General features: G+C 51.3%; 1 protein-coding gene across 33 annotated transcripts in view; it reads left to right on the top strand.

Moving 5' to 3' along the window:
* CAMK2G (calcium/calmodulin dependent protein kinase II gamma) overlaps positions 1-12,883 on the top strand; it is a 53,631-nt gene that overhangs the window by 14,251 nt on the left and 26,497 nt on the right. For all 33 annotated transcript variants that reach the window (XM_046026469.1, XM_046026497.1, XM_046026496.1 and 30 more), the window contains exons 4-10: positions 5,325-5,379; positions 6,259-6,324; positions 8,791-8,863; positions 9,008-9,110; positions 9,545-9,628; positions 10,259-10,353; positions 10,962-11,084. In XM_046026469.1, coding sequence (XP_045882425.1) covers positions 5,325-5,379; positions 6,259-6,324; positions 8,791-8,863; positions 9,008-9,110; positions 9,545-9,628; positions 10,259-10,353; positions 10,962-11,084 — 599 coding nt within the window. The remainder of the gene's footprint in view (positions 1-5,324; positions 5,380-6,258; positions 6,325-8,790; positions 8,864-9,007; positions 9,111-9,544; positions 9,629-10,258; positions 10,354-10,961; positions 11,085-12,883) is intronic.

Below are 12,883 nucleotides of genomic sequence, written 5' to 3'. Positions count from 1 at the left end.
GGGTAAGGTGAAGACGGTGGAGAAGTGATCGGGAAGGACAGAAATGGGATTCTAGGTGAAAACAGTCGTACCCTTCTTATTATGCCTTCCTAGAAATTAAATACATACTTTTGACCTTTTAGACCTCACTTGGTTTGGTATCTCTTTCCTTTTTATCACCTGCCCCTTGCCGGACCCAGGGACCCAGCCGTTGGGGGACCGTCTACCCCAGCCATCTGCCTTTTAGGGGGCCCAAGAGATCCAAGCCAGGCACACTCCGTTCATCAGCATCTGATTGCCGAGAACTGTGCTTCATTTCACAGCTGCTCCCAGATCCTGAGGGATGTCGGTCTGAGGCCTCATTCTGGGGTCAAGAGCAGTGAGAGCGAAGGGGGAGTCAGGACTGTGTCCTGGGAGAGCTGGCCGGCCAGGCTCTGTGGCTTCCGGTGGGAACCGGGGCTCCTGGAGATGTGGTGGGGCGCTGGATCTGGGAGGCTGAGGTTGCTATGGCTCCCAATCTGGCTTGTGGCAGAGAGGAGGCCGTTCTGTGCCCGAATTCACTATTCTTCCACTCTCTTCGCTGCCCTGTCCCTCAGAGCCATGGCCCTTTTGGCGCCAGCCTCTTTAACTCCATCCTGCAGGGATACAAGCGGACCAGCCCAAGAGGGGCGCAGAGTTGAGGAAGCTGAGAACAGAGAGCACACGGTCCCCTTCTGGCTATAGTCAGATTCAGAGGCACTTGAACTCAGGAGGATATTTGGTGCCAGGAGCCAGGCAGCCCCAGTTTTCTTCCCTAATCAATATTCTATCCCAGAAGTTAAAAAGCTGCTGGAAGAGCGAACGCTCACGTAAACTGCAGAGTCTGGGTGACAGCGATGTGTAGTGTAGGTTCATTGATTGTAACAAACGTGCTGGTCTGGTGGGGGTGCCGGAGGTAGGGAGCCCGTGCATGGGTTGGGGGGCAAGTGGTATGTGCATGCTTTTTGGACTTCCTGCTCAGTTTTGCTGTGAACCCTAAACTGCTCAAAAAAAATAGTTTATTGATGGGAAAAAAAACAAAGCTTGGCAGTTAGGAAGCGTGCTGCAGAACCTCAAACAACTTGGGGAGGGTGGCCAGAGGTGTGGAGTGGAGAGGAGGAGCCGGCAGTCGTCCTGTCTCCAGTCTGAATGGAGCATGTTCTGCCTGTGATCTGCTTGCCTCCCTGCTTTAAATTCCTCTAATGAATAGACTCTGTCTTCCTTCGTGCTGAGTTGCCCCAGCAGGTTCAATCCCAGTCTGGCGTGATGATTTAGAGCAGCACTACTGAGACTTTCATGTGCTCAGACATCACCAAGGGATCCTGTGAAGCTCCGGTTCTGATTCTGTAGGTCTGGGGAGGACCTGAGCGGCCTCCGGAGTGTGGTCTCCAGGGCGTGCTCACACTGCTGGTGTGCGGGCCGTGTGTGGGGAAGCAGGGTCTGTGGCTTTGCTGTGCTGTTGTCCAGGTTTGCATGTGGGATTGGCTGGTCTGTTGCTGTGACCTCCAGCAGAATATTTAACCTCTTCGTCGAGTTTGAGGGTTCAGCGGGCAAAGGAAGCCTCGGCTTGGAAAGAACAGAGGCGATGAAAAGCAGGACTGCAGCTCCCGGAAGGGACCTTCCCTAAACCCTCAGCCCCAGCTCAGTTCACAGGGCATTTACGCCAGGCTGCCATTTACCTCGGACCTAGAGCCCATTCAGCCTAACAGGAAGTGGAACAAAAGCAGGGGCAAAGAAGAGGAACACCTTGAACCCTGACCAGGCTCTCCTAGAACTGTGCCTCAGGCAGTCCTGCCCACCTGCTCCTGGGGGGCAGCCTCGGTCCCCCACCAGCCCCCCGGGAAGCAGGACCTCCTTTCTACTGTGCTCTTGCTGCAGACACTTTTAACACTGACACTTTCTCAGAGCTTTATGAGCCAAGATTTGCTAGTTAAAATGTGGCATATTGCTGGGTGGTTTCTGGAACTGGAAATAGCCACAGCATTTGGGTTATGGCGTTGTTAGTCCTTGAAGGTATGAAACGTTAAGGTATTTAGGTGTTTGGACCATTTTTCTCTCCACATTTTTTAAAGAAAAATAGCTAGTTTTATTGCTGAAGTGCAGTAGATGCTTTTTAACCCTTTTCCAGGTCTTTCTGTCTGAGGAGTTGGCCTGGCCATCCTTGGCCTGCAAGCTGTCTAATCACTGTGGAATGGACTAGGTGTCAGATTATTTTTTTTTCCACACCTCCATAGCATCCTTTACTTCTGCTTTGTAGCCCTTTCCGCAGTAGGGCGTAGCGGCATCTTTGTGTAAGTGCTGGTTTCACGCTCGTCTTCCCCATTGACCCGGAAGCTCCGTGGCAGCGGGGCCAGGTTTCTCTTCCTCACAGCCGAGTCCGTGGCATGTGCAGCCATGCCTGCTTCCGGAAGGGCACCTCATGGACACTGTCGAGCAGATCAGAGTGGCCAGAGCTAGTGGGGACAGGTTGGAGTTTCTCTGCCCAAGAGGACAGAGAAAGGGACTCCCTTGCAGTCAATTCCACAGTGTTAAGGATCTTGATGTTAGTTTGTTTTGACTTCAAGTCTCAGTTCTGCCACATGGGATGACCTGGGATGAGTTCCTTTCGGGGCCTCAGTCTTCTCTCCTGTCAGATGGAGGTAACAGAGGTAATGTGAGAGCTCAGAAACACAATGTAGGTAAAGCACTTGGCACAATGTCTAGCACCTAGAAACAACTAAATAGTAGTGATCACTTGGGTTGTTATTATCAAGATGCTGCTGGGTAGGCGCTTAGAGTGGCACAGTCAAGGTTTTTCTCTTGTTCTCAGTTCTCTTAATTTTCTTTACAAACGAAAAAAAAAAAAAAAAGATAGTATCTTGTTCAGCTGTGAGGCCTTTTGCACCTGTCCCTTCTTGTCTCAGTGGTACCTTGCTCTGGGGCACACATCAAAGCCATTCTCTGGGCTGGGTGGCCTTGAAGGATTAACCTTCTGCTGCTGCTCTTCTCTTCTGATTCTCCTGCCCTGCTTCCTCCCACCTGAGCTCTGTGTGTGGCCTTCCTGGAGAAGGGCACATGCCCGTGCCTTCCTGCCTTGGGAGAGGCCTGGGCACCTGGACTTTTTGCAGCACTATCAGCCCTGCTGTGCAGGATGAGGGGGGCAGGCCAGGGGGCAGGACTCCCCTGGGAGTGGTTGTTAGCATCCTACCTGCTGTACTGTTAGCTTGCCGTCCTGCTACTGTTAGTCACCTCCCTAATGAAGCTGGTCTTTAGCTTCTGGGACAGCTGATTTCCAGGGGATTATTTGTATTGCACACTTTAATGCTTTTTAATAGCAAATTTTTAATTAAATGGAAAGTCCTTTTGGAAGCGAGGGAGCAGCAGCTGCAACAGGACTCCCGTGTGCAGCTCCGACTTAGACCAGAGAAGCACACGTGAGGAGGGGGCTGGCAGGCTGTGAGGGAGCTCATTTGAGCATGCCTGGGTTGATTGGAGGGGAGGGGAGGATGGGTTTGACTGTAGCTTCCTTCTGTCATCTGGGGGCCTAGAGAAGTATGAACTTGCTCGCCCAAGTATCGGAGAGAACAGTTGGAGGAGGAGGGCTTTTGAAGTACCCCCTGCCCTTGATGCCATTGGTAAATCACAGCTGGGGGTGGAATTTGGGGCAACCAAATCAGAGTTGAGTGACCAGATCAGATTAAATAAAGCAGGCAGTAGGAAGCGTCAACAGTCTCTAGGCCCTCTATCCAGCCCTGTCAGGCCCAAGTCCTCGTTTTTGTCAGCTGAAAACCACAGAGCTGCAGGAATGGCCAAGGGCCTGTATTTTGTGATGTTGCTGTGGTGGGAGAGGCTGCAGGAAGGCACCCCAGCCCTGAGGAAACAGTCTGACACCAGAAGTGGAACCTGTTGTGTGGGGCGGTTGGCAGCCTGCGTCCACCAAGGAAGAGACATGGTGACTCCCGTGTATCTGAGAACTTTGCAGGTCGGTTTGGTGTCAGGCCATTCCTAAAGTGCTCTGTGAGGTGATCCTGAAAATGCCTAGGGCTGGCGTAAAGGTCAAATAGAGGCTCCCTTTCAGGAGAATTCAGGTGAGGGAAGAGACAGGGACTGCCTTGCGACAGTATCGCCTTGTGTTTGAATGAGAATGGTGCTCAGGGGTTGGCATTTAAGCCTGAGGTGGCTTTGTGGGCAGAAGCTTGAAGAGGAGACCTTGGAAGACATTAGGTTGGTTTTTTGCCCAGGAGCTCTGGAGGCGGGGAGTGGGAAGGGATTCTGCTTGCCAGCGTTTTCCTGCAGCTGGTGAGCTGCCCCAGTCTGCTCGGTGCCGGGGCCTCCTGGACCCGTCCATGCTGCTGCTGTGGTTGCGCTCGTGGTTAGTCTCTCTCCCAGGCTCCATTTGCTCTGGTGCCTGGCTGTGCGGGCTTCACCACATTTCTTAGAGGGAGCAGTGGTGGAGACCCATCTTTGGAGACAGAAAGAGCTGGACTGACATCTTGACCTATTGCATCTTTGGCCTTCAGTAAGATACGATGTCTCTGAGCCTCCACTGTCCTCATCTGTAGAATGGGAGGAATCCTCCTCTCGGGGTGGTCGTCCAGAAAAATAAACTCCTCAGAGACACCCCTTGTGTCCTTCCTGAATCCCACCTTCTAGCATGGAATCTGACGCTCAGCAGGCACTCAGTAAATCCTTGTAGAATAAGTCGTGTCTGCAGAGAGCCTAACCCCAGGCCTGGCATGTAAGAAGCACCGAATAAACAGTGATTGTTGTCATTGCCTGAGTCTGCATGTTGCCTCCCACCCTCACCATCCATTAGCCTCACTCCCCACGCCTTCCTGCTGGACGCTACCTTTACAGCTTCTTTCCTGCCCTTTAATTCCCTGTTTGCCATCTATTCCTGTGGAAGGGCTCTCGGGCCCTCCCGTCTTATCCTCTGTCCCTCCATGGTCAGCCTCCCTCAGGCACCCCCACTCTTGCCCCAAATTACACCGTCACACAGCAGGTCCCAGGACCTCCTTCTCCGGGGCTAGCCCCTCTGGGAAGGTTCCTGCTTTTCTCTGTTTTGTCTTATTTCTTAGCCACAAACCTCTCTCTTGCCTCTGTCTGAGGCAGTCCGAAGTGGCAGCCGGAGCACTGGACCCGGGGTCTGGTGGTTTCTCTGCTCTGCGGCCATGTCACCTCACCTTGGGGGTGGGGTGGTGATGGGCACGTTGCCACTTCTCACTGCTGTCAGAAGACCATCCAGGGAGGCTGGCAGGCTGGGGCAGGGGTGGGGTTGCTGAGAAGGAGAGGAGTAGGTTTCTGAGGTTTCTCTCTGTTAATCTCTGTCCCCATCTCCTCTCTTGCAGTGCGCCTCCATGACAGTATTTCTGAAGAAGGGTTTCACTACCTCGTGTTTGACCTGTAAGTGCCTCTTTCTGAGGGTGTGGGGGCCTTTCCCTCCAGCTGGCTCACCATGAAGTCTTGGAGAAAGACCTGAACTAGGTCTTCAGCTTCTGCCGAGGCCCCTCTCCTTTACCCGAGGGAAAGGATTTGATTTTGACCTTCCTCTGGTAATGGTCAGGTTGAGGAGGGGACTGCATTGCTCCCTCATGGTCTCCCCAGGGCTCCAGACCCCGGAGGGCATTGCGCTCGCATTTCTGTTCAGCAGCACACCTCATGCGGACGCTTTTTTTCTTGTCTCTTGGTGTGTTGTCTTTAGTGGAGAAACAGAATAGAGCTCTTCGCATGACCTTAAAAATGCTGGGAAATTAAAGGTGGCTTTTATTAGTCATAAACTGGGCTCCACTTGGTCTCTCCTCCACTTTGGTTGTGGTTTAATATCTCCAAAGTAGCTCTTCACCTCCTGGAAATGCCTCTCTGGTATTTTCGGGATTGGGTCTCTGTGTCCTTGATCTCATTATTCTTCAGCTTCAGGAGTAGGTCTGTCCTTCTTGGGCAGCTGTGTATCTTAGTATTCATATTCGTCTCAAATAAAGCTGTGACTTTCTGAGTAGGTTGATAATTTTCTCTTAGATCCCTGTATATTCATCTTTGCCTGAGTATTAGCTGATCTGGGGGTTATAGGCAGAGACATGTGTAGGAGGAAGGGAGGGCCCATGTTACTCCAAGGAGAAGCCCCATGTCATTGAAGGACTGAACACTTTCTGGGCTCTTGGAAGGAATGCATGTGAAGCTGGGATTTCCTTAAAAGCTGTTCCGTGGTGTAACCTGTTGCCTGCTGGATGCTGGGGTTGGCCCCCTGACCTGCCTCCTCTGACGCTCTCTGTCTGTCGGTTGCAGTGTGACTGGCGGGGAGCTGTTTGAAGACATCGTGGCCAGAGAGTACTACAGTGAAGCTGACGCCAGGTTAGGCAAGGGCCCTTGAGTTCACTGTGAGTCTCAGCCACTTCACGGGGGGCAGGCATTGGGCCTATTTGAAGAGTCTTTGGATGTAGATCAGAAGAGCTCCCTTCTGGACAAAGGTTCCATACAGCTGGACCTGAGCTGCATTTTATGGGTGATGTTAGAAGTTAGAGCCTTTTTTTTTTTTTTTTTTTTTTTTTGTGAAGCACTTACAAGCCTCCTTTACCCCTTCACCCCAGAAATACTTTTTCTTTGCACTGCTGTGTACTTGCCAGCCTGCCCAAGGCTTCCTACTCCTGCTTCTTTCCTCTGACCAATTTGACTGTGTGCAGGGCACCCTGGGAATGTTCCAGAGATGGAAGAAACGTGGTTTGCGTTCTGAAGGAGTGTAAACTTCTGGGCTATGAACCAGGAACCTTCTCAAAAGAGATTCCAGCCTGAATCCCTTAGTCTCTTGACCACCACGACCAGCCTTGATGTGGGGCTCCTCAGGCTGAAGGACCATTCCTTGGCCACATCCCTCAGCCCTCAGCCACCCCTGTGGAAGCCCTGGCAGAATTCCACCCACACCACAGCTCTGGGGTGTTTGTGTGGCCGGTCCTTCCTGCCTCGGCTCCTCCCCCCAGCCCCGAGTTTTCTCTGAGGGTGATGTCCATACAACCTGGTTTTGATCATCCTGCCTGCAGCTTATCTGGCATATGTGGCAGCTCTGGCTGCCTCTAGAGAGTGGGGGAGTACAGCTTCCTCACAAATTTCTCAACTCTGAGAGGCCAGTGTTTGCTGATCAACTTCAGATGCTTCAGCCTCAGGAAAAATTCTCAAGTGGGGAGATGAATTCCAGTGCCAGCAGGGGAGGACCGGACTTCGGGGCAGGAGGAGGCGGTGATAGCTCTGGGAGCCCCGCGGGGAGGAGGGCGAGCTGGCTAGGGGGAGGGAGGGGTGGTGTGTGACTGTACCAGTGGGCTTGGCCTGGCTCTGCTGGGACACTTCACACTTTTGCCATTTTTGGCCAGAAGGCTCTCCCTGCTAGCCTGGCTCTGTTCTAATTATACATTTCTGTGGAGACTTGCCTCTTCAGCTCAGTCTTAAAGTCTCTTTGGCCTACTCATGGGCTGTGTCCTGAAGGGAGGCCTGAGCCTCAGCCTCCAGGAGCCCCGTAAGACCCCTTGGCTCTTGTGAAAGCCGGAGAATCAGACTTTAGAGGAGGAGTCAGAAGTCCAGGTCACCAGCCCAGCACCCTCCACAAGCCTGCTCCGCACACCTGCTAGTACCTGCCAACGGGGGCCTCGTTCTCTAGGCCAGTGATCCTCAACCTCAACACTACGGATATTTGGGGCCAGATGACTTTTTGTCGTGAGGGCCCCTCCTGTGCATTATCGAGTTTTAGAAGTGTCTCTGGCCTCTACCCACTGGATGCCAGCAGCATCTCCACCTTCATGGTGACGGCCAGCAGTGTCTCCAGGTGTTACCAGATGTGCCCCCAGTTTTCACCATTGCTCTGGATCGCTAATGCTCCCTGCCAGGAGTCTGACTGCGAGTGTGGTCAGATGTTTAGGAAGGTGGGCAGCCTGATTAGAGAAATGGCAGAGAGGGCACCTGGCTGGCTCAGTTAGTGGAGCATATGACTCTTGATCTCGAGGTCATGAGTTCAAGGCCCATACTGAGTTCAAGCCCCGCGTTGGGTGTGGAGCCTATTTGAGAAAAGAAAGAAAGAGGGAGGGAGGGAAGGAAGGAAGAAAAGGAGAAGAGAGGAAAAGGAAAGGAAAGAAATAGGAGCTGTAGGTGACTCAGGTTAGTTTGTCTTTTCCTATCAAAAATACCAGAAATCCTCCTCAGTTGCCCTGTTTGGAACCTTCTTAAGGACATCGTTTCTTAAAGGTGTCTGTGTACTGGGTCTTATCTCCTCTACTAGAGATAAACTTCATGGCAGGCACAGGGTCTTACTGATTTTCAGAGTCTGTGTGGTCCCAAGCATAGTGCCTAGAGGTAATCAGTAAATGTTTAAATAAATGAATGTGCCCCCAGTGAAATGACTGAGGTATAGTTGTATTCTCCTTCCTAAGATGCCACCGCAAGCCTCTTCTCCAAGGAGAGTTACTATAGGGGGGAAAAAAGAAGGAAGGGGTTAGATGGTATCTTTTGCTCAGAGTGTCCCCAGTCTCTTGGAAATGGACTGGTGGTATTGGGCCTTTACCGTCCAAGGAGGTATGTTGAACTCTGTTCTAGTCTGTTCTCAGCCATTATCTAGAGGGAGACCCCGGATAAACCACTTAATATGCATGGCCCTCAGTTTCTTCTTCTATACAATAGGTTGAACTAGATGATGTCCAGAGTCCCAAACTTTTAGCTGTTGTTCAGGGATTCCCTGTAACTCTGGAACCCAGATTTCCATGCTTACACCCATATTGTGTGGTCGTAGATGAGTGGCTTAACCCTGCACTGACATTCCTTCTCCTTGTACTTTTGCAGCCACTGTATACATCAGATTCTGGAGAGTGTTAACCACATCCACCAGCATGACATCGTCCACCGGGACCTGAAGGTACTACCCAGGCTCCCCGTTTGTCTCCTGCTTGTGACGCATAGGCGCCACCTGGTGGCAGGTGATGGGACTGCGGGGACCCAAACTAGGCTTCCTCAGGGCCAGAGGGCGGGTGCCTCACAAGGTCTTCTCTTCCTTATACAGCCTGAGAACCTGCTGCTGGCGAGTAAATGCAAGGGTGCCGCCGTCAAGCTGGCTGATTTTGGCCTAGCCATCGAAGTACAGGGAGAGCAGCAGGCTTGGTTTGGTAAGAGTGACCCTGTCTTCCTGGAATGTGGCCCCCGCCCTTCCTCCTCTTCCTGATCTGCTTTCCTCTTTCAGAACTGGAAGCCAGACCCTTCACGGCCTGTGTCTCCTCAGAGACTGGAGAAGGGGGGGAGGGTACAGAGTGTCCCCTGGCCCTGACTAGGTGACTCAGTGCAGTGAGTCTAGCTGTGTCAGCCTCATTCTTGCTGCCTCTGGGGAGAAATGGGAGTTCCTGGTAGGCACTCGGACTTGCCCTGCGATTTTATTCTGGGCACTACAAGAAACCCAGTCTGCATCTCTCAGGCCACCCATGTGCTGAGAGCTTATATATCCAAAACAGCAGGAACGAGGAGGGACCTGGAGGAAGATTGCTGATGTGGTTTTAACAAGAGAAAAAGCAGGTTCAGTGTGCCTCTGCCCTCTCTTCTGCTACAGGTTTTGCTGGAACCCCAGGTTACTTGTCCCCTGAGGTCTTGAGGAAAGATCCTTATGGAAAACCTGTGGATATCTGGGCCTGCGGTAAGCCCATTCCACACTCTCAGCTTTTTGGTGTTAAGGGCCCTCAACTTCCAGCGATGGTGAGAAAGAGGCATCGCTATTCCTTGGGGGGCCCACAAGTGTCTGGTGTCTGTGAAGTGACTCTAGGGCCCCTGGGATGTCTGTTCTCATCACACGCTCCTCCCCAAGTATTTCCTGGATTATATTACAGCCTTCCTTTTTTTTTTTTTTTTTTAAAGATTGTATTTATTTATTTGCAAGAGACTGAGCACGAATGGGGAGGAGAGGGTGAAGCAGGCTCCCCGCTGAGCAAGGAGCCCGATGCGGGGCTGGATCCCAGGACTCTGGGATCATGATCTGGGCTGAAGGCAGCGGCTTACCTGACTGAGCCCCCCAGGTGCTCTATGCTGCATCCTTCCTAAAGAGGGACTGACCCACACCTAGAGGATGGGGTATGCCTAAAGACATCCCTGATGTGGCTTACTGACATGGGGAGGGAAGCAAAGCAGAAGGGGCCAGCATTATCAGCTGATAGCCACTTCCACCTCTGGTATGACCTTGACTTTCCAGGTGGCTGAGCCCTCTGTGGCTTTTCTTGGTTCCTCAGTGGAGTCAGTGACTGACCCCAGTGACCTTTGTTCTATCTCATAGGGGTTATCCTGTATATCCTCCTGGTGGGATACCCTCCCTTCTGGGATGAGGATCAGCACAAGTTATATCAGCAAATCAAGGCCGGGGCCTATGATGTAAGGACTGGTTTGTTCTTGATGCTCGGGCTGTTTCCACAGGAGGGGGCATATATTTAGTGTGTTGTGGGGTGCAGGAAGTGTCAGGGGACTTTGAGGGCCCAAGGATGGGCATACAGGTCTCAATTCTTGCCACACCCTATCCTAGGAACAACTCTTTTGCACTGTCTTTCTTGGTAGCTGTAAAATCGAGAAGCCCACCAAAACTCTTTGATCCATTATTTGCAGAGAATGGCCTGAGAAGTGTGGTGTGCCGCCAACATAGGGGCGAGAAATGGCGTGGCTCCCTCCACTGCAGTGGGGCCTTGGGCACACTGTCGAGCCAGTTTCCTTCTAGTAAGGAGATGGGGTTGAACCAGGACATGTTAGAGTCCCCTTCCTGCTCTGACTGGATATTCTGGCATTCTAACCATGATTCTGTCTTCCTCTCCTAGTCCTTTAAGTTGATACAGGTGCTGGGATGCCCCAGAGCCTCCCCAGTTCTCTGCTGGGCAGGTTTAGCTAGCACAGACTATCCCGCTTATAGGAGCTGGGATAAAGACAGAGCCTCCCTTTCAGGGTGTGAGGCTCACAAAGGTTATATGCCTCCTTTCCCTCTTCCTGCTTAGTTCCCATCACCAGAGTGGGACACGGTGACTCCTGAAGCCAAGAACTTGATCAACCAGATGCTGACCATAAACCCTGCAAAGCGCATCACAGCTGACCAGGCTCTCAAGCATCCGTGGGTCTGTGTAAGTGTCTTCACCTGGGGTAGAGGGGCTCAGGGATGTCAGCCCTCAATGTGCCCTCTTACTCTCTCCAAGCTACTGTCTATAAGCAGGGAATGACTGTTCTGGGCCCTGAGCAGGGACCCAGCAGAGAGGGAGGGGGACTGGGTGGGGCCCAGGAGGGTTTTAAGGAAGCAAGTGGCCTCATTAGATTCAACCTGTCTTGCCCCCCACTCACTTGTTAGGTGTGACTTAGTTCTGATCTTGAATGAGGGCTTAGGTTAACCCTTTTGGACTCTGGGTAGTTGACGATGGAAAGCAGCTGGCAAAACCCAAAGTGAATTGGCAAGTTGAGGGTCCATATTCAGATCTCAGCTATCGCACGACTGTAACAGAAATGTGACCAAGATCCAACAAATAAATAAAAGGGGCCTCTGGGCAGTTAAAAAGAACATCTTAAAGTTCATGACCGAAAGAAAAAAACTCACCCTAGGAAAATTGCCGCCCCCCAACCAGCTATCAATGTGGATCGTTCATAAATACTTCTGTAAAATTTATAAAGTGAAGTGTCTGTTTTCAAACTAAGAAGAGGGTCTGCTACAGTTAGGCCTCCTGACAACCATGATGCATTTCTGTATTTGTCCTTTCCCATGTTTACTGAATGCCTCTTTGGTACCAGTCACTGCCTGTGTCCTGGAGATAGAAAGATGAGTGAGGCGTGGTCCCTTCCCCCAAAGACGGTAAAAATCACCTGGGGAGCTAGGCACTCAAACAGGCAACCATTCTGCAATGTGAGAAGTACATAAAAGAATCTAACGAGTGCACAGCAACTCTTGCTACCTGGTGAGCAGTGAGATTACTGAAGGCTGCATGGAGGAGGTGACCCCATCCTGGTTCTTGGCAACTGGCTGGGAGTTCCTCAGGATGATAACCTTCAGGCAGAGCTTAGCATGAGCCAGGGTGAAAGGCCATGGGAAATTGTGGCAAGTTGAAGGAATGTTGAGTAGTTTAGTTGTAGATGAAGATACGCCTACAAAAATGCAAGAGAACAAAGCCAGAAAGATTCCATGACATACATGTTTCTGCCTAATGAGTTTGGATTTTATTCAGGAAGCATAGGGAACCATTTAAGGGATTTAAAGAGGGAACAAAGGGGCGCCTGGCTGGCTCAGGCGGTGGAGCATACAACTCTTGATCTCAGGGTTGTAAGTTTGAGCCCCACACTGGGTGTCGAGGTGGCTTAGAAAAAAATAAAATCTCTCTTGTCTTTTTTTTAAAAGATTTTATTTACTTACTTGACAGAGAGAGCAAGCAGGGGGAGGTGAAGGGAGAAAGGGAGAAACAGGCTCCCCACTGAGCTTCCTAGCCCAGCATGGGGCTCGATCCCAGGACCCTAGAGATCATGACCTGAGCCGAAGGCAGACACTTAACTGACTGAGCCACCCAAAATAAAATCTTTTAAAAAATAAAAACAGGGACGCCTGGGTGGCTCAGTTCGTTAAGCCGCTGCCTTCAGCTCAGGTCATGATCCTAGGGTCCTGGGATTGAACCCCACATCAGGCTCCTTGCTTGGCAGGGAGCCTGCTTCTCTCTCCGCCTCTGCCTGCCACTCTGCCTGCTTGTGTGCTCTCTCTCTGACAAATAAATAAATAAAATAAAATCTAAAAAAAATTTTTTTAAAAATAAATTAAAAACAAAAGAAAGAGGGCATGAAATACACAGCTAAGAAAGGTCACTTTGGAAGCTGTGTACAAAATGGAACTTAAGAGGAGGCTGGGGCAGGGAGTTCAGGAAGCTGTTGTAATCGCCCGAGCAAGACCGGA

The sequence above is a fragment of the Meles meles genome, chromosome 13 (assembly GCF_922984935.1).
Source record: "Meles meles chromosome 13, mMelMel3.1 paternal haplotype, whole genome shotgun sequence".
Classification (NCBI taxonomy): Eukaryota; Metazoa; Chordata; class Mammalia; order Carnivora; family Mustelidae; genus Meles; species Meles meles.
This window is presented reverse-complemented; position numbering and strand designations above follow the sequence as displayed.